This window comes from Schistocerca gregaria, chromosome 3, assembly GCF_023897955.1.
Source record: "Schistocerca gregaria isolate iqSchGreg1 chromosome 3, iqSchGreg1.2, whole genome shotgun sequence".
NCBI lineage: Eukaryota > Metazoa > Arthropoda > Insecta > Orthoptera > Acrididae > Schistocerca > Schistocerca gregaria.
The window spans coordinates 400212679-400234691 of record NC_064922.1 but is presented as its reverse complement, the minus strand read 5'-3'; the positions used below and the strand labels follow the sequence as shown (position 1 = coordinate 400234691).

Here is a 22013-nt window from a genome sequence, read left to right as displayed (position 1 = left end):
GTAGCAAAGTGATATGATTGGTTCAAAGTGGCTATGAGCACTTTGGGACTTAACATCTGACCCTTGCCTTAAACTACTTAAACCTAACTAACCTAAGGATATCACACACATCCATGCCCGAGGCAGGATTCGAACCTGCGACCGTAGCGGCAGCGGGATTCCAGACTGAATAGCCTATAACCGCTCGGCCAAGCGGCCGGCTAGTAATATGATAACTGGGAAAAGAACAGATGGCGCGACCAAGTTAAATCTATCAATGGTTGCCGCTGTGCTGTCATAGCTGTCTTGTAAACAATGAGCTGTGAATCACTTTTTCTAATTGTGATCCTTGCATAGGACAGCAGAGGTTCCATTATTGATTAGAGAGAGGTAAGGAGGCGATGATGGCGAATTATTACTTCTCCTGTTACGAGGAGTGTTTACGAAACATATGCATCTGAAGACATGAAAATCTGTAAAAGTAAATGTGCATCAAGCAAAAGATTGCTTTCAGAACACTGTGCACACTAGGCATGATCGTGTTAGATGTGGTATGCACTGACTTTCCCACCTAGTTATAAGGGCACCTGCATTTTAACTTGGGCTCTGTACCACGGCGCAGCTCTGCATTCTTCATATCAGCAAACAATTTCAAAGATGAAACAAGTGGTAAATCATAGATAAAAGCCCTAGGATTGATCGGGGATCGACCCAAAGGCCTCTGAATCAGCAATCGGGCACACTTACATTTTTTCTGCATTTACTGTATTCGAAAATAAATGTGTCTCTTTCGCATCTATTCCTTATCTGCTTAAATATATTATATACGGGTTTTACTGTACCCCAAAACCTGGCCTTCAGGCATTTCCTCTTAACGTGGCATTGCGTAATAAGTTTTGTACTTCAGGTGCTGCATAATCTCATTGTGGTGTTAAATATTGCCAATAAACTTCCAGCGTGACTGCTTCTCTTTTGCTAATGACGTAACAGATGTAACCGTATAACAGCCACAGATATGTATCGCATTTCATGTTTTGAAGTAATGCCTTGTTAGGTAGTAATTATCTCATTTTGAGTGTCTAATTATATTTCGCTCTGTTCCGGTTATAATGGCCACTTTTTGCCCAGTCAATTACCAGTCACTGAGCCACACATACCTACAATATGTTATTTGTCTTCGCCACAGATCAGGATATGGATTACAAGTTTCGACTGGTAAACAGTTTATAGTTACATGGGAACTGTCTTGTGGGCTGTTTTCTTCATAAAATTAAACAGCTATCCTCAGATCTAGATAAGGCAGAGAAATCCTGTTCGTAGATAGTCTTCTGTGCATAAAATTGTACAGTGTAAAAGTGTTGAAAGTGAACTTGTCATAAGAGTCTTGATTACAATAGGTAAAACGTTCAAAGTAGTGTACAAATTGTGTATCATAAAGGTAAGGTAAACTGACTGGGTTGAAAATATATGAGAATAAAATGAAAAACTTTTCCAGTAAACACTGGTTCGCAAATGGGCCGTTTACTAGATAACTGCGATGTGTTGTTAAGAGCCTCCACTACTCGTTCGTTGTAAACACCATTACGCTTTGCTCCTCGCGCACTAGCAGCGGTCCACTATGTGATGTTGTTTACAGAACTGAACACTGCCGAGATGTGGAACTGTAATCCGACCACGCTTGCAGAATGGGAGGGATGTTTACAGTAGAGAGTCACTTGTAGTGATAGGTGTAACAAGTCCGATTTAAACTAGTTGGTATCTGATAGCTACCGAGCTGGATTGCTCCCAACACCACTACTCCAACGGTAGCCTGACACTGACTGCTTCCAGTGTGTTGCGATTTCAATTAAGTAAGGCTTTACGCCTGTCAGTGAAGTGCGAAACTTTTTCGACCCCAAAGCTTTACCTGTTTCACGACACTACATAACCACGATCCTAATTAAAATTAAGAAAACCTTTTTCAATATGCACTTTAACAATCCCTACCGTACGTGAAGCCGGCCGCGGTGGTCTTGCGGTTAAGGCGCTCAGTCCGGAACCGCGCGACTGCTACGGTCGCAGGTTCGAATCCTGCCTCGGGCATGGATGTGTGTGATGTCCTTAGGTTAGTTAGGTTTAAGTAGTTCTAAGTTCTAGGGGACTGTTGACCTTAGACGTTAAGTCCCATAGTGCTCAGAGCTGTCTCCGAAAATATAGCTTCATATCATGTGTAACAACTTCTAAAAGTCTCATCAGATCGAAGGTACTAGTGGTTGTAATAACACTAAGCGTATTGTGTCCGTTCATCCTTTATGGACGTTTTCTCTTGAGCTTGAATTTCAGCTCTGCAACGATGCGACATATGACAATAGATTTCCGTACCCTACAGCGATTCATTAATTTCAATACTTTTAAAGTATCTGCTATCACATTTTTCTTTAGAGATGCAGCGTTATCCGGTCTAGCGCCTACGCCAGTTCCAAGGATTGGTATCCCTCACGCTCCTACAATGAAGATTAAACCGAATTGTCTGGGTTGCGATGGCAGCGAACGCATTTTATTAGCAGCCGAGCAATGGCCCCCATCAAAGCACGCTTTTGTTACAAAGACGTAATTGAAACTTAATGACTGTGTTAGCAATGCAGCGTGGATTCCGTCATCACTTCAAGTTTCTATGATGAAGAGAAATAAGCGACAGGCATGCACAACTAATATGAAGAGTACAGTAACGCTCTCTTCCTCCTCCATCTCTTCCTTCTTCTTCTTCTTCTTCTTCTTCTTCTTCTTCATAGGTTTAGCCTTCTGTGAACAACGCGGAAAGAGTGGTTGCGTCGCTTCTTTTTCTCCACGAATCGTTCTGTGACATTATTTCTCCTTAGTTGTAAACAGGAATGCATAACGTTAGTTGTTTTTATGGGAACCCTTTGAAGTTATCGAGAATAAATTAAATTACTGATTACGTTACATATGAGGGCGCTTCTTTATCCTTTTCTCTGATATTTGATTTTAAATTACTGGATGCTCGACAATCTTCATGTGTTTTTCGTATATAAATACCTACATTACATTTTTGGTATTATTTCAGCGACTACTCCATAGGGACACGGAGTGATGTTATATCTAGCACCAGCAACTGGGTCGGGACTGAAACGCACGACCTCTACAACACTGAATTCGGGTGCTCATATTTCAACGTCTTTGCAGCATTTACTACTGGCAAACTGATTTGGACGATTGGAATCAAAATAATTCCGTGTAATACTTCGGGAGCGCCTGTCATAATGATCGTTGTTCAACAATACTGATGTCCTGTGATGGTGATATTGACTCTTTCATGAATGTTTTAGCATCTTTCGAGCACACTGTTGCATAATGTCATTGTTGGAAATTAAATGGTGTAACTATTCGGCTGCATTACTTTTTCATAAAGTTTCTAACAGATATTAGAAATTACGACTAGTATGTTTTAACGAGTTCCCTAACTGCGCCATAGCAACGTGAACTAATTTGAAAAAATGACTGTAATCTAACATTTTTTTCCAATTTTCTTTCTCTCACCATTACCGTATTCGCCGCCAATTCGCGTGGGCGCCGTGGAATACAAGGGTAATTTATAACTATCTGCTGCTGGTAAATGTACGTCTGGAACGAGGGGAATGAATCGTTTATTTCCCTCACAGAAACGAATAGTCACTTGTTAGTGGCAAGCCATATTCTTCGAAATCGTTCTGTCAATAAAAACATTGTTTTTGAACGACCAAAGCGGCGGACATACACATTCCGGTCCAAAAGTTACCAGCACCAGCTGCAAATGCAGAGTAATGTCTCATACTCTATATTACGCAATCACTTTTCCACTGTGCTAAATGTTTTCGAGCGAGATATGAGATAAAATTTAATTTGCAAGGTTTATATCAGGTAAAATTCTGCAAAAGGTAGTAGCGGATATTCCTCTACACTGGTAAAGTACTGGAGAATTTAATTTACAAGTTAAAAAAAACGATAATCTAAACGTATTTTAGGTATCCACTACGGATATACGTAAGTACACCCACATAACACAAAGATAGACATGTGTTTCGATTAACTTTCTTAATTATTGAAGCAGTTACATCGGCACTCCAAACGTTACCCCTCGTCATTTAAAGAGCAAATACTATAAAGTAACTCGGTACCAGAAATATTTTGGATAAAGCATGTCAGTGTAACTGATAAAATGCTGAGGTGAAAATAAACTACGAGAGGTTTAGTCTGTGCTGCCCACAAGTCCATGTCAGAGGATTGTGGATTTCACGTTGTTCACTCAGTCAAGCGCATTAATGCGTCACGTTTCAGTCTTGATTTACGCAGCGAGGCATTAAAATCTGTGCTATAAGTGAGAATTGGCCAGACGAGCAAAACAGTAATAAGCAACTGAAATCTGGAATAACGGCAACGATTGTGCCTAATTGCAAGTCATTTTCAATGTTTGGTCTATAGGAATAACTTCAGAAATAATTTTTGTTAGAATGTACCTTTCAAGCACAGCTTTAGGCTATATATGGTTCAAACGGCTCTGAGCACTATGGGACTTAACATCTGAGATCATCTGTTCCCTAGAACTTAGAACTACTTAAACCTAACTAACCTAAGGACACCACACACATCCATGCCCGAGGCAGGATACGAAACTGCGACCGTAGCGGGCGCGTGGTCCCAGACTTATACTATATAGATATGAATCTTGAAGCATGGGAAAGGCGGGAATAATGATAATCCAAGAGTGTGACATATTGTTACAGAAAGATGCTGAAATAAAGTGGTCAGATAAAAAAGTCTGATGTTCCTTGCGGAGTCGTCTAGGAAAGGAATGTGTGTAAAACGTAATTCGAACTACAGGATGATGGAACGTCATCGGGAAGAAGTTCTAAAAGTGGTAGAGGATGACACCACTCAGTCGACTGATGACTTTTAAAAAATAGTCTATTTTATTGCGTACCGAATTTATCGCTTGTTCACTGCGGAGTCATATCACACTCTTCATTGAGCATTCAGGACCAATATATTTTCGTGAATGCCCGAAGAAAAGAGGAATATGAAATATACTGACTGCAGATGGTGAAGATGGGATACGCAGGCACCCAGGTACAAAGTATCCGGCCGGCCGGTGTGGCCGTGCGGTTAAAGGCGCTTCAGTCTGGAACCGCGTAACCGCTCCGGTCGCAGTTTCGAATCCTGCCTCGGGCACGGATGTGTGTGATGTCCTTAGGTTAGTTAGGTTTAAGTAGTTCTAAGTTCTAGGGGACTGATGACCACAGATATTAAGTCCCATAGTGCTCAGAGCCATTTTTAAAAAGTAGCCATCTCTGTCGATGAAAGTTAACTCCATGTAGTTCTTGTAAGAATAATGTGCGTCGCCGCGATTCTTACCGAAAGAAAATGAATGGTTATTCGAAGATAGCGAACAGCCATAAATGAACTGTAGGCCCCTCTTTAAAAGATCTCAAACCGTGCCACGTACCTGTGTCACGATCTTCATACAAACTTAGAACGAAACATTTCTGTTTCGTCTTGGTACTGTCTTGCTCTGAAATTCGACACTTAAAGTATTTCCATAAACAATTCCTTTTGTGAAGTTTGGAAGGTATCAGGTGTGACATTGGCAGGAATAAAGCTGTTAGCTGTTAGGGCGTATCTTGAGCCATATTTGAATAGCTCAGTCGGTTGTGAGTCTTGCTTGAATAGGTTTGAACCGCAGTATGGCACAGTCTGTACCTGCCAGGAAGCTTCGAATATTATTTTTGTTGCTATTTTTTCCCGTGTACTTGCAACGTTTATTCAATCAGCCGCAAACCATTCGCACCACGGTTTTTCATTTTTAACGTACTTTCTGATATCCATTTCTACATTAATTCGTGTCTGGCAGAGTGGAACATACATCAACATACGTACTAGAGAAATCTACATTACCGAAGACAAGGATGATTATGGTTTAGAGTCTCCACAATGACGAAGTCATTAGAGGCTGGGCATCATCTGGAATTCGGTAAGGATGAGAAAGTAAATCGTCCGCTTCTTTTTCCATGGAAAGGCCTCGGCTTTCGACTTGAGTGATTTTGGGGAAACTACGAAGAACACTAATATGGAGGACTGGAAGCGGGTTTTAACTGCCGTCCTCTCCACTAAGACTCGAATGCTCTTAGACTTCTCGCTAGGTAAACGTTACTGACTTACACAAATGACCTGGAGATACTGGTGTTCTCCCAGTATTTTTGCTTGAACTGAGTAGTGGAATGCGCGCTACTTGAGTTCCGAGGTCAACTGGGAAACTACTGAATGGGGAAACAGGTGAGCCCGATGTCTTAAGTTGGCATAAACGACTTGAAAGTCGACGTCCCGATCATGTCAGTACTGCCATGCAAGGTTGCACTACAAGGATCACGATACATAGGTATAAACTGGTAGCGCCAAGTACTTTCAGTTCAGTCTATATTATTTTCAAACAGCATCATCCTTTTAACAACACGTGTGCGTTACACATCATAACAACAGCACATAACTTGCATACAAGATTAATGCCTTAAAATATTACTTCTCCTCCAGCAGGACTGAGTGGAGGAATTTAACACAGAGCTATGTGGGCTTGAAGTGGTGTCGCTGAACCTCTGTGAACTCTACACAACGCACGGTGGATGGTATCTCGTATCTATGGTAGCATAGTTTCTCCGTGTTACATTAGCGTATAGAACGAGGAAAAAATAACTGCCCGTATGGCTGAGTAAACGCCCATATAACTTTTCTTTTTTGCATGACACGATGGAGTCATCAGAACTTGAAGCACATTCTTCCCAGAATACAGGTTGTCTGAAGTTACCCCACGCAATTTTACCAGAAAAATGGTCTTTCTTTCGTTGTTTAGCAGCCAAATTCCCCGAGCGTCTCTGTTACATTTCCGTAAGAGGTATACCGACCAGATACGAACATACCAGCGCGTCTCTGAAATAGTTTGATTTATACTATCACGCTTGCTTCATACGGACGCCGGACGCAGGGACAGAACCCTGGGATTCCTTGCACTAGCTAGCACTTTACAGATAAACCATGTTACATCACAGCCCTTCCAACAAATATATGTCCTTTACTCTCCTTCCCTACTACTGATTTGTGTTCGTCCTAAAAGTGTGATTGTCACCCTAAGTTTACTACAGACCCTGTATGGGAAACATATCGAGTTCTCTGTGTTCGTCATGGGCATTATTATGCTTGTATCCATATTTAAAGAGAGCTGCCCGTCGTTGCATCGCCTTTCTGAATTTCCTCACTATCATCCGATGACGACACTTTCTTGTCTATAACAACAACCTCGGCGAACTCTTTGACATTTCATGTGTACTTACGTGTTGTATCATTTACGTATATTGGGAGTATTGCCTGTCCTTTTACGCTGTTTTTGGTGTAACAGACACTATTTTCGACTATGTGGAAAATAAGTCGTCGTCGACGTCGATAACTTACTCCCCCTTTTTTTGAGAAATTATATTTTGTAGCCTCAGTTTAACCAAGGGCCGGAGATCTGTGACTTGACGGTGAAACATATAATACGAACATTTCGTTTATAAGCTAGACATTACTTTTCGCTGCGTCAGTATGACTAGTCTTTATTACTGTTTCTACCAGTTGAGAGTTCTTCCAGCCAACCACTTAATTGTTCAGATGCTCCTTGTAGTTCTGCCTTCGTTATCAATAGACAGTGATTTGGTATATGAAGGAATAGCTCCTTTGGATGATCGGTACATAATACGTTCATCAGATCTAAATATATAATGAAAGTAATAAAGGTAACGATTGATCCAGAACATTTTTCTGCCATTATAAAAGGGAGAAGTAACGAACGCCTTCCAAAAATTTAGGAAAATTAACTCTTGCTTGTGCACTTATATCCCACTCGTACAGTTTAGGCTGGCATGGAATATGTCCACCCTTCTCCTTTATAAGGGCTTTAACTCTTCTGGCGACGCTTTCAGTGAGGTGTTGGAATATCTGTGGAGGCCTGGCAGTACATCCTTGCTCAGCAGGCGAAACGAGAGATGGGGTTCGGGCGAAGTCGATATTCTAAACCATCCCAAAAGTCTTCCATACGATTTAGGTCGGGAATCTAGGCAGACCAGTCCGTTTCACGTATGTTATTGTCCACAAGCTATTACCTTCTCTTCGATCTTCAAATAAAAACACAGTGGCAATCTTTCAAGAGCACCTCTGCGGCTACATGCACGATACCGATAAAGACAACACTTTCAAACAAACTAGAATCTGTATGAAACATCTAAGTCCGTGGAGCGGTAAAGCAATTCCACCCGCAGGACCGAATGAAAAGGGAAGCTTCACTTACCACCTTGAGGGAGTTTATACCTTTTACGTCTGATGGAATTGATTAAGCATTATCGAAAATTAGTTGTATACATACACTACCCAAAAGAAATGTACACACATTTTGAGTTTTCCATTTTACCCTAGATTTAATGTTTCAACGGTGCTTACGGAGTACGTGAAATAATTATACGTACATATCAACAGCACAAGCAGTTCTGTCGACCAGGTATCGAACCGCGCTGGAACACCCGTATTGGAATGTAGTGTAGCCTCCGAAGGTCGTGCTGGCCAGGAAAGTTGCTGCACATCTTACAGAGCACTTGGAGACCCAGGGTCAGTGTGTGGACCAGAATTATCCTGTTGGAACAGCAAATCACCTCCCTGTTGCGAGAACGTCAAAAGAACAGGTATAACGACATTCTGCACGTACTGAACGCTGGTTAGCGTCCCCTCCAGAAAAACCAAACATGGACTAGAGTTGTAGCTTATTGCACCACAGACCATAAGGAAAATGCACTCTACGAGGCAGCGCTCATCACGTCTATGACGTGCACTCAAACGACCATCACTTCCGAGCAGGCAAATTCTGATTTCATCGCTGAAGACTACAGCACTCTATTCGATCTCCCAAGTGATCGTATGACTGCACGTCGATTCTATGGTGTGAGTGGAAGACGGTTTAGAATCGTGCATGCCCGTAGTCCCATTGCTAATAACTGGTCCGCAACAGTTCGTGTTGACATGTCAGGGCTCACAAGCCATCTTAACTGTGCTGTGGTAGCTGTACGATCTGTCATTGCTGTCTTTACAATACGATGACCCTGACGGGTATCTGTGTTTCGTGAACGTCTAGAACCTCGTCTACGGGTGTGAGAATGTTCACGTGACCACTGATACCAGCATCATTGCGCAACTGATACCAGTAATCGTAGTCGCAGATGGCGGTCTGATAGCTATGCCACTACACTATCTGTTGGCGGACGGCGTTGAAACCATTAGAAGTACATCTACTATCCATCAGGTAGCACATGCCCTCATCGGATCAAAATCGACGTCATTTTTCAGATGTACAGTTTTTTTTCCGGCAGTGTATGACCGTCGGGAGAGCGGGAGGCAGTGAGGTGAAGCTTACGCTCGCAGGGGTCGCCAGCAACAAATAGAAGACGTTAGCCCGCCTCGAGGGTTGCCTATGCGGTAGGAGTTGTGCGACTCGGCGCGGGAAGAAATCCGACGTGACAGTGACGGCCGTTGATAAACACCCTGCCGGGCTCGGCACGCCAGGCGGCCACCGAAAGAGACCAACATAACAAATGATAGCAGCGCTGGCACCTCATACATCGCATCCTGAATGGTGGGCACAGATAGCGCGCCCAGGCGCAAGAAGTGCCCCGGCTACCCCACACCGCCCTTCTCTCCGGAGAATCCTGCATATACTCACAGCTGTCTGCTCCGTATTGATCGAGAATGGCTCTCAAATCAGGTACCATCATTCTACGCAGGATTTCGTAGCCGTCTTGCCGCATTCTTTTGAGAAGGAAGCTTGAAGAGAACTAAAGTGAATCTGTATATCTTTTTCTAGTATTGGTGTCATTTTCATTACGTGTAATATGTGTCAGAATTCTCTAGGAACACCTAATTTCGGAGCTTAAATAGTTAAGTTCTTGCAAGTAAAGTAAATGCAAAAAGAAAAGGTAAACTCTTGAAACGTAGCCAACGTTACTACAGAGAGAGGTGACACAGTGGTTAGCACTCTAGACTCACGTCCGGGAGGACGACAGTTAAAATCACAGTCCGGCCATTCAGATTTTGATTGTTCGTTATTACCCGAAATCTCTGAAGAAAAATGCCACGTAGGTTTTTTTGAGAGGGCACGATTGAATTTCCTTCTCTCTCTTCCTCTAATGCGAGCTTGTGCTCTAATTACCCCCTTCACAGATTAAACTGTAATCTTCCCTTTTTCACACTGCAGAGACTGACTGAGACCATCTCATGAATACCAAAATAACCTAGCACACTGGACTCGCATTCGGGAGGACGACGGTTCAATCCCATCTCCGGCCATCCTGATTTAGGTTTCCCGTGATTTCCCTAAATCGTTTCAGGCAAACGCCGGGATGGTTCCTTTGAAAGGGCACGGCCGATTTCCTTCCCAATCCTTCCCTAACCCGAGCTTGAGCTCCGTCTCTAATTACCTCGTTGTCGACGGACGTTAAACACTAACCACCACCACCACCACCAAAACAACCTGTGGCGAATTGAACAGACCTGAATATCTTCTATTCATTATTTCGGTTTGACATGCGTCTCAGACGTTGTGTAATTTGACACGGTTATCATAAGCACTGGCCATACGATGACTGTTGAGGATCGCCCTCGCGTATTTATTACCAACGTGACAACGTGATACACTAAGCGCCTTAATCATGCGTCGCAACAATGCATAGCGTTTCCCTACGTGAAATCAAAAGACGCTGCGATTATTGTCATCTCTTATTAAAGCCTCAGCGTTTATCTTTTTCTTTTCGTGAGTGTCTCTATTACTACAACGAAGTCACAGTAACATGGAATCGTTTTTTAAATTCCCGTCTTAGCAAAATAACGATTTTCTCATTTAAGCAAAGCGCAAAGCTCGTGGGCTGTGATAAATAGTCTATAATGCCTGCATTTTGTTTTGTTGTATGTTGCAGGACACATGTCTAAATTTCTGGTTCGTTTTTAGCTTTTTTGGGAAACGCTTCAAATACACAGTAAAATCACGAAAACATACCTGGATCCTATAACATTACTTCTCATTTTATAATATGTACCGATTTCGCCCGTCAATGAAAGTAATTCTAAATTTAGATGGTTCGGGCACTCTGCACGTATTCAGCTCTTGGTATTTTACTCTGTTTTCAAACCAACTCATGGCAATTATTGATCTTTCATCCCCAGGTTTTGCATCCGCCCCATTCTTTGAGTAGAAGAGCAGTACTTGTTTAGAACAGTGAAGTTCTATATCACTGAAATACAGTAATTGGCGACGAATTTTGCAAAGGTGCCAGTGACGAACACTAAAAGCTATAGATGCCTTTACTTCACCGTACTAAATGATTGCACACAAATGCTCTTGCTTCACTATGCAGAACACACATGAGAAACATATGGTTCACTACAAGGTGGTCAATTGATAGTGACCGGGCCAAATATCTCACGAAATAAGCATAAAAAAAACTACAAAGAACGAAAAAACTACAAAGAACGAAACTTGTCTAGCTTGAAGGGGGAAACTATATGGCGCTATGGTTGGCCCGATAGATGGCGCTGCCATAGGTCAAACGGATATCAACTGCTTTTTAAAAAATAGGAACCCCCATTTCTTATATTATATTCGTGTAGTACGTGAAGAAATATGAATGTTTCAGTTGGACCACTTTTTTCGCTTTGTGATAGATGGCGCTGTAATAGTCACAAACTGGTAAGTACGTGATATCACGCAACATTCCACCAGTGTGGACGGTATTTTCTTCTTGATACATTACCCGTGATAAAATGGACCGTTTTCCAATTGCGGAAAATGTCGATATCTTGTTGATGTATGGCTATTGTGATCAAAATTCCCAACGCGCGTGTGCTATGTATGCTGCTCGTTATCCTGGACGACATCATCCACGTGTCCGGACCGTTCACCGGATAGTTATGTTATTTAAGGAAACAGGAAGCGTTCAGCCACATGTGAAACGTCAACCACGACCTGCAACAAATGATGTTGCCCAAATAGGTATTTTAGCTGCTGTCGCGGCTAATACGCACATAAGTGGCAGACAAATTTTGCGAGAATCGGGAATCTCAAAAACGTTGGTGCTGAGAATGCTACATCAACATCGATTGCACGCGTACCACGAGCAGGAACTGCAAGGCGACGGCTCTGATCGTCATTTACAGTTCTCTCACTGGGCACAAGTGAAATTACTGGACGGCGACAGATTTTTTGCACATGTTCTATTTAGCGACGAAGCGTCGCTCTCCAACAGCGGTGACGTAAACCGGAATAATATGCGCTATTCGGCAACGGAAAATCCACGATGGCTGCGACTAGTGGAACATCAGTGACCTTGGCGGATTAATGTACGGTGCGGAATTATAGGAGGAAGTATAACTGGCCCCCATTATATCGATGGCAATCTAAATGGTGCAATGTATGCTGATTTCCTAAGTAATCTTCTACCGACGTTACTACAAGATGTTTCATTGCATGACAGAATGGCGATGTACTTTCAACTTGATGGATGTCCGGCACATAGCTCACGTGAGGTTGAAGCGGTATTGAATAGCATATTTCATGACAGGTGTATCGGTCGTCGAAGCACCATACCACGGCCCGCACGTTCACCGGATTTGAAGTCCCCGCTTTTCTTTCTGTGGGGAAAGTTGAAGGATATGTGCTATCGTGATCCACCGACAACGCCTGACAACATGCGTCAGCGCATTGTCAATGCGTGTGCGAACATACGGAAAGCGAATTAACCGCTGATGAATGTCGGTACGCGTACTGCCAAATGCATTGAGATTGACGGACATCATTTTGGGCATTTATTGCATAAATGTAGTATTTACAGGTAATCACGCTGTAACTTTATGCGTTCTCAGAAATGATAAGTTCACAAAGGTGCATGTATCACATTGGAACAACCGAAACAAAATGGTCAAACGTACCTACGTTCTGTATTTTAATTTAAAAAACCCACCTGTTACCAACTGTTCGTCTAAAATTGTGAGCCATATGTTTGTGACTATTACAGCGCCATCTACCACAAAGCGGAGAAAGTGGTCCAACTGAAACATTCATATTTCTTCACGTGTTACACGAATATAATATAAAAAATGGGGGTTCCTATTTAAAAAAACGAAGTTGATATCCGTTTGACCTATGGCAGCGCCATCTAGCTGGCCAACCATAGCGCCATCTGGTTTCCCCCTTTAAGTTAGACAAGTTCCGTTCTTTGTGGTTTTTTCGTTTGACGCTAATTTCGTGAGATATTTGGCCCTGTCATGTTCAATGGAACATGGACCACCCTGTATATTCAATAATACGCTTTTTGAGGCGTCAAGTCTATTACATGATGGAAACATTGGCGTGGTATTCATTCAAACCTTTGTAATGCAAGTACATATTAGCCGTACTTTGATGGTACAAGTTACAACTGAACAAGCTAGTCTTACGAAAATGCTCCGGAAGATTTCAGTGGGATGCTCCCTCTAGAATATAGCTTATATTGTGTTACGTTATACCTATTCCTGTCTACAACATGGCTGATTACCAGCTACTGCAGATCAGAATATAAGGTCTCGTCAGTCGGCAGAGATCGTAAATAAGGCTCGCCCCATGAGCATACCGTATTTGGCCCTGTTCGTTTTAAATTTTATCTTCTCTGACAGGGCTGTAGATCTGTGTTTTCTTGTGTAACAAGCCGCCAGGTGAACCAGTGGATCAGTAGACGAAAGTAACAATTGTTTTCCAATGTGTTTCTGAATTTTAATTGATCTCGAATGCTGAACAAGACAGGAAAACTAAAAATTAGAAGAAGAATAATAAAGGAGAAAAGAAAAGGCATAAGAATATATTTTATTGCGTTGTTTCGATCACTCAGTGTTTCCTACTGTGAGATGTAGACATGTAGCATAACTGAGAATCTATATTTCTTTAATAAAAGCGGAGTTACCTGGCAAATGATTTCATGTGTTAAGTAACTGTGGACGGTGTACAAACGCGGTAGTTCGATCTTGATTCGACTACGTCGCATTAGGAGCTATGTGGTACTTTCGGAAAGGAACCTGTACATTGTTAGTACGATAAATGTGTAGACATCGCGATTACTCCAGCACAGTGCGTTCCCGTAATTCATAAGGTCTCTCGTGCCGTAGATGTTACTTGCATACATTAGAAAACAGTAAGGTTAATTATTCTGACGGCAGACTGATCAAATTTGAAAAATGGTCAAATTTTAAACGAGGACTATCGTGAATTAAATATGTGGATCACTTGTGGATGCGTCAGAGTTCAATATTCAACAGGTTCCTACGAACGAGGCGCGCTTATCTGCAGTTCACTCGCAGATGTGTTTCAAAACAAAATGTACGGGCGCTCTTATTGATGTAAACACCTGTTAGCAAAGAGTGGTTTGCTCAGTTGGACACTGTATCTGTCTTCCAGAGGAACAACAAATAATGCAGAACTGATCTGCGCCCTTTCTATTATCAGGCACGTTACTATACTTTAGGTTTTGTTACTAGTTACTCTACGAAAGGTAAGAACAGCTAATAACTACTGTCCAGTTACTTCTCTGAAGGATAATATTGCGCTGGGCATAGTTTTCGCCTTCAATACGCACTTTGTAATATTTAATTTGAGAGATTTTTCCTGTGGTATTATTCACATGTATGGCGCATGACGTAACTCATCGTACAACACTGGAGGACAAAGCAATACCTAAGACAGTGCAACTACTCAGACGTATAAAATTTTGACAACAGTTACACAGGGAACTCGAATTAACCTTAAGGAGTAAGTGTATTGTTTCCAGACAATATTACGTTACTCTGGAGTCTGTCGTTCGACAGACTACAAGAATTCTCTGATGACTGTCTTCGGCTATATCTCTCTTTCCCATAGATCACGTAAAATCTACGAGGAATATCGTAATTGATATCCGACGGAGCAACAGAGAGAAAGCAGAAAAGTCAAAGAGAGCCATACTGTTGTTCTATTTCTACTCGTATGTTATTCCAGTGTTCAACAACTAAAACAAAGTGTTTTTTGGAATTACTGCTCAAAAATAGCTGACTGGTATACTCAGGCAAGCATTTTGCATTACACAGAGAAGAATTCGTCTAGTCATAACTTCTTTAATTTAAAACTACTGAAAATCTTTAAGAAGTAGGTACAAAAGGAAAAAAAGGATGTCTACAGTTGCAAGCAGGAATGCAATATGTAATCAATTCCCTGGTATAGCTTAGTTTTACTAAGTACGCATAGTGACTGGAGTGATTACCAACGTTACGACACCTTCTCTGTGACAGGTAACAGGGAGTTTCTGATCTAGATAGGCTAATTTCGTTACACCTTTCAGTTATGACTTTATGAATTTCATTGTGCTAATGTTTTTATGAAATGTGCTGGAAATCTTAACAAAGTTAAATAATTTTGTCACGAGATAAATGCAATTTATGAACGCTGCCAAGTGGCCCGAAAAATATAGATATCACCTACTGCAAGTAAGGATAACATGCCATAAACAATTCACGAAAGTAATTCGTGCATGTATAGAAGTGGAAAACTGGTGACCGTTTCTTAGAAATACTCAATTATTACTGTCAGAGGGATTAATCACGACAAGGGCTTCTTTCATAAACACACCACTTGGTGCATCCACTATATCGTAGATTTTGTTTAATTATGTTTTGCGTTTTAACAGTTATGAAAATAAGCCAAATTTGTTTCAGAAAGAGGAGGACGAAGAACCTGTTCATTATTCATTATGTGGAATGTAAATTACACGCCTTTTTTACTGAGAGACTCATTACTGAAAGAGCACGAACCTGTTAAGCTATGAAAGTGGTGGCAGCGTGTAAGTAGTAAACGCACCACTCTTATTTGTGTCGCAGAAAAGGCAATTGTTGTAAGAGGTTATCTGGTCTGTTAGCATTAATATTAAACATTGATTTGGCAACAGATTCGAGAAGTAAGCATGCCATCCTCGAATCAGTGTGTATTTACTGATTGTTTATTTCTTTACTAATGTACTCCTGGTAGTGTTGCGCAGGCATAATACTACAGAATAGCAGCCCACCAACGAGATTTGCACTCGCTGGAAGCAACAGATCCTACAATAGAACAATGCTGGCTGCGCTGTGTATGCAGTAGTGCAAAACGATAGAAAGAGTGATAGTGTTCCTCCGCCTACCTAGGAGACAGTTAAGCTTATGAAAGTAATATAGAAGTCAAACCACTCAGTTAATCCTATTATGACAAAAAAAATACGTTGTTTTAAGAAAAGGTGATTTTTATTGATGTTCGTCGCTTACTAAATCGACATGTCTAATACTAATAAGTGCTCTCCTTTCAAGCAGCAACCTTTAACAATCATCCAGACCTCAAGCTTCAATTCATATTGATTAGCATGAACACAGAAAATGAAACACTAGACGCGGTACTAGGCACATACAAATGACAAACCGAGGACGAGTGTTACACAACACAAGACGATTCTGTTGTTGAATGGAAGGCGAGAAAACTCTTCGTTATTTAGTACCAGACTTGAAAAGTACATGCTGGTTCCTTTATTGTAATAGAAAAGTGATAAATGGTTAAAATGAGAGAAGTCAGGCGATAAGGGAACATGTTAGTTCATAGGTAACATGATAAATGAGTATGGGTGACAAAAGGTTAATTGATGAACGATTTATTCCTGAAATCGATTACTATATTTTTTCTGATGATTCGATTGTAAAGTAGTACTATATTTTTATTACTTTTTATTTGTCTTGTTCTTCACGAATGGAGGCTTTGAGGAGAGCCACACGCATCGACCGATATGTGATAAAGAATGTAGTCACTGGAAGCGATTTTAAAGGGAATTATTATTAATGAGTACTGACATTGTAACAGTTGCCGGTACAAGATAGTTATACTGTAGAGTGAAAGATGAAAAAGTTGCTCATGATTTATTACTTGTATGAAAGCTACGTGTCTGTTGCCGTCTTCTACAAAAGGTGTAGCCAAGTTATTGAAATGTGGCGATAACGAAACACATTTCAGTAATTTAGTTCATAGGTAATCGAAGTCTTATAAAATTTTTGTACGGGTCATAAAAGTCCAACTGTTGGTTGATCAGCTACTGAAAACAGCAATTAAAACAATCATCAAATTACCAACTGTTAGGAAAGTGGAATGCACCCCACGACTGTAAGATAAGTTTCAAAACGGCAAAGTGCAGCAGTCAGTCGTCGTCTCTGTTCTAGCTTTATTAGTGCAGATCCAGTTTATGGCTATTAACTAGCCGTAACCAATGCAGTATTTCGGAGTAGCTATGTACGCCCTACTGCGTCTACTCAAGCTTTTCAAGCACTTGTCACACAGAAGCCTGAACAACAAGTGTAAATGTAATAAATGTACTATGGTAAGCATACCAACCTCGAAATACTGCACTGATAATGAACTTCTAGACAACATACTTGCGTGGAGAAAACAGCGATTGGTTTACGTATAGTGAATTATTCAAAATGATAGTCACAATCGCATTATTTATGTTTTCGCCAACCGTACACATCCAGGGTGACGAGTCCAGCGAGCGACCAAATGGTGTAAATTGCCCTGAAGATGACCCCATCCAGGGTTGAAACCGGTTGGTTCAAAAATGGTTCAAATGGCTTTGAGCACTATGGGACTTAACTTCTGAGGTCATCAGTCCCCTAGAACTTGGAACTACTTAAACCTAACTAACCTAAGGACATCACACACATGTATGCCCGAGGCAGGATTCGAACCTGCGAGCGTTACGGTCGCTCGTTTCCAGACAGTAGCGCCTAGAACCGCTCGGCCACTCTGTCCGGCAAAACCAGTTGGCGACAAAGTAAATAATGCGATTGTGACTGTCATTTTGAATAATTGATGCACTGATAATGGCCAGTTATTAGCCGGAACGTGGATGTCCTTTTACTATTTTGAAACTAAATCAATGTTTCTTCACAGTTAATACCACAACAACCGGCGAAATGGGTGATTCTGTTGTTCAGTGAAAAGTGACAGCTGTGTAACTTTCTTTTCCTTTTCAATAATCTTATTCTCCAAAGGTCTAGAACTACGTTGGACCACGCGTACCGGCAGCGAGCGTCGCCGCCTTGGGACAGCGTCGTGGCGAGGAGAGGCGCTACAGGTGTTGGCGCGAAGCGGCGCTACTTACTGGAGTAGCCGGCGAGCAGCGACGCTAGGCCGGCAGCGTAGACTGCTGCGGGCGTGGGGCTGAGCCGCTGGTGGTGCGCGCTGGCGCTGTGGTGGCCGCCGACGCCGACGTTCACGTTCACGTTCGCGCTGTGGTGGTGTCCGTGCTTGCTGCCGGCAGAAGAGCGTCCGCCGGCGCCCGCGGTGCCTGTCAGGCTGCACGAGCTAGTGCGCGGCCCGGCGCCCACCAACACGCCCGGCGCGGTCTCGTCCTCCGAGGTGCTGTACTGGCGCTCGCGCCATTCGTAGCTGCGCTGTCTCCTGAGGCGGTTGCTCTGGCCGGACGCTGACACTGCTGCTGCGGCGGCTGCTGCTGCGACTGCGGCGGCGACGTGGCTGCTACTGCCGCCGCCGCCGGAGCCCGAGCCGTGCTGCAGCGACGAGCTTCGCGCCGCCGCCGCTTGGCGCCGCCCCAGGGTCGTCGTCTCCATGGCGACGCGGCGCGGCAGCGCGGGCAGGGTGGCGGTGGGGTGCGCGCGCGCGCTCAGCCTGCTGCCTGCCCCGGCTCGCCTGTGGCCGCTGCTGCGGCTGCTGCTGCCTCGGTGCTCCTAGCAGCGGGCCTCGCGGGCGGCGACGGCGGCGTCGAGTCGCACGGCCAGCGGCTGGCTGCGGAGGGCGCCTTCCTGCGGGGGCGGCATTCTCCTAGCGCGCCGAGCGGCCGAAGTAGCCGAGGTCGTGGACGCCGCTACCTGTTGATGAAAGACGGCATTGGCATCGTATCGACACTGCTGGCCATTAAAATTGCTACACCAAGAAGAAATGCAGATGATAAACGGGTATTCATTGGACAAATATATTATACTAGAACATTTTCAGACAATTAGGGTTCATAGATCCTGAGAAATCAGTACCCAGAAGAACCACCTCTAGCCGTAACAACGGCCTTGATACGCCTGGGCACTGAGTCAAACAGAACTTGGATGGCGTGTACAGGTACAGCTGCCCATGCAGCTTCAACACGATACCACAGCTCATCAAGAGTAGTGACTGGCGTATTGTGACGAGGCAGTTGCTCGGCCACCATTGACCAGATGTTTTCAGTCGGTGAGGTATGTGCAGAATGTGCTGGCCAGGGCAGCAGTCGAAGATTTTCTGTATCCAGGAAGGCCCGTACAGGACCTGCAACATGCGGTCGTTCATTATCCTGCTGAAATGTAGGCTTCTGCAGGGATCGAATGAAGGGTAGAGCCACGGGTCGTAACACATCTCAAATCTAACGTCTACTGTTCAAAGTGCAGTCAATGCGTACAAGAGGTGACTGAGACGTGTAACCAATGGTACCCCATACCATCACGCCGGGTGATACGGCAGTATGGCGATGACGAATACACGCTTCCAATGAGCGTTCAGCGCGATGTCGCCAAACACGGGTGCCACCATCATGATGGTGTAAACAGAACCTGGATTCACCCGAAAACTGACGTCATGCCATTCGTGCACTCAGGTACGTCGTTGAGTACTACATCGCAGGCGCTCCTGTCTGTGATGCAGCGTCAAGGGTAACCGCAGCCACGGTCTCCGAGCTGATAGTGCATGCTGCTGCAAACGTAGTCGAACTGTTCTTGCAGATGGTTGTTGTCTTGTAAACGTCCCCATCTGTTGACTCAGGGATCGAGACGTGGCTGCACTATCCGTTACAGCCATGCGGATAAGATGCCTGTCATCTCGACTGTTAGTGATACGATTGAGATCCAGCACGGCGTTCCATATTACACTCCTGAATCCAGCGACTCCATATTCTGCTATCAGTCAATGGATCTCGACCAACGCGAGCAGCAATGTCGCGATACGATAAACCGCACTCGCGATAGGCTACAATCCGACCTTTATCAAGTCGGAAACGTGATAATATGCATTTCTCCTTACACGAGTGATTACAACAACGTTTCACCTGGCAAATCCGGTCAACTGGTGTTTGTGTATGAGAAATCGGCTGGAAACTTTCCTCTTGTCAGCACGTTGTAGGTGTCACCTCCGGCGCCATCCTTGTGTGAATGCTCTGAAAAGCTAATCATTTGCATATCACTGCATCTTCTTCCTGTCGGTTAAATTTCGCGTCAGCAGCACGCCATCTTCGTTGTGTAGCAATTTTAGTGGCCAGTAGTGTAGCTCATGAACAAGACAAGCGGGAACCGAAGAAGAAATGCTCCTACCGGAGCACAAAAAGGCAAATATGCTGCTTTTTGAAAGAATGATTGAAAATTGAGGTGTGAGTTGCTTCAGCCTACTTCCCTCAACATCTTTAAAAATGTTTCCAAAAATTTGGGCATCCCAACAGATTCGCGTCTCCTGAGGCAAGCTGGACACCAACTGTTGTACCTGATCCACGAAGTAATGAATACTGGCGCTGCGACGGAGTTGACGTTCGAGCTGCTCCTACAAAGGTTCTCTCGTGAACAGAGCTGGGGATCTTGCTGACCACAGGAATACCTCAAAATCACGTAGACAATGCAGACAGACACCTGCCATCTACGGACGAGGAGTGTCCTATTGAAAAAAGACACCACAATACTGTCGAATGAGAGGTAACACATTACGAGGTACGATGTCTGTGACGTGCCATTGTGCCATCACATTCCCCACAATCACTGCTATCCATAACCTGAAGCCATACCAGACGGCTCCCCTACCAAGGATTATCATCTTTAAACCTCTCCAAAACGTTGGAAGAATGGAACCTCTCTCCTTTTAGCTGCCGTACTCGCCGACGATGGTCATTCAGGGATGTGCAGAACCCCAATTCTTCGCTGACCGCAATGGGACGCCGTTAATTAGCAGTCCGTGCTCTTCGATGACGGCACCTCCAAATGCAGCCGTTTGTGTTGCAATGTTAAGAGAAGCATATACAGACAGGACGTTAGTTCCCTTGTCCAGCTGTTGCTATCACTGAGGACTGATGTGGGACGACACAGAATGATGCTGGTAACCCATTACTTGTTCTCGAATGCGAGGCTCAGGTATGAAGGGCTACTATGTGGTTGGTCCTCTCTTGCGGTGGTCAGATGTGGTCGACCGGTGCCTTGACGGGGATTATGCCAGCATTCACGTTCCCACGCGTCCGAATGCCACATTTATCTGGATATAACACAATTCGACCAGCAGGCGAAATGGAGATCCACAATGAGGTCCCTTTCAACCTCTGCCACGTACTGATAACGTCGTCTCAAACTAGTACACAGCATCTCTGTGTGCTTCATGGCGATCACTCAACATCTGACATTGTTCACGTCCCTTACATACCGTACCAGACCTAATAACGACACTAAACACGATCAGCATTAATCAGATCTACCTCTCTAAGAGAACTGCAGCTTAAATAACTTACATAGCCGCCACCGGATGTGCGTTTACGATGAAACATTTGCAGTAGACCATTTCTTCTGCGTGCTTCACTTCCTTCGTCAGGCAGCTTACTTATTGACGTATTCCGACCAATTCTCAGCACTCCTACACTGTAAAAACCACTTAAATACGGGCATGGGAGACATGGTTAAAACTGCACTATTCGTTTGCCAGTAATAAGTGCCTCTACCAATATAAATACTAACTGGAAAATCTACACTGCTAACCGTACACTGCTTCCAGCTGGTTCCTATTAACTATCACCAATACTGTGCACCACAAACAATGCAGGGTAACTATACGAAGTCAGTGAGGAGAAAATATTACATTAAAATATCTTACATTAAGTTTCCAAAGAAATGAATGTAGCATTTTGACCTAAATG

At 43.4% G+C, this 22013-nt stretch overlaps 1 protein-coding gene across 1 annotated transcript in view; it reads right to left on the bottom strand.

Annotated features, from left to right (window-relative positions):
* Positions 1–18924, bottom strand: part of LOC126355387 (uncharacterized) — a 242681-nt gene extending 223757 nt beyond the window's left edge. The window contains exons 1-3 of the mRNA XM_050005681.1: positions 18852–18924; positions 18630–18782; positions 18249–18596 (exon numbers count right to left, since the gene is read on the bottom strand). Of these exons, the coding sequence (XP_049861638.1) occupies positions 18249–18596; positions 18630–18782; positions 18852–18924 (574 nt within the window). The remainder of the gene's footprint in view (positions 1–18248; positions 18597–18629; positions 18783–18851) is intronic.
* Positions 18925–22013: the final 3089 nt, after the last annotated feature.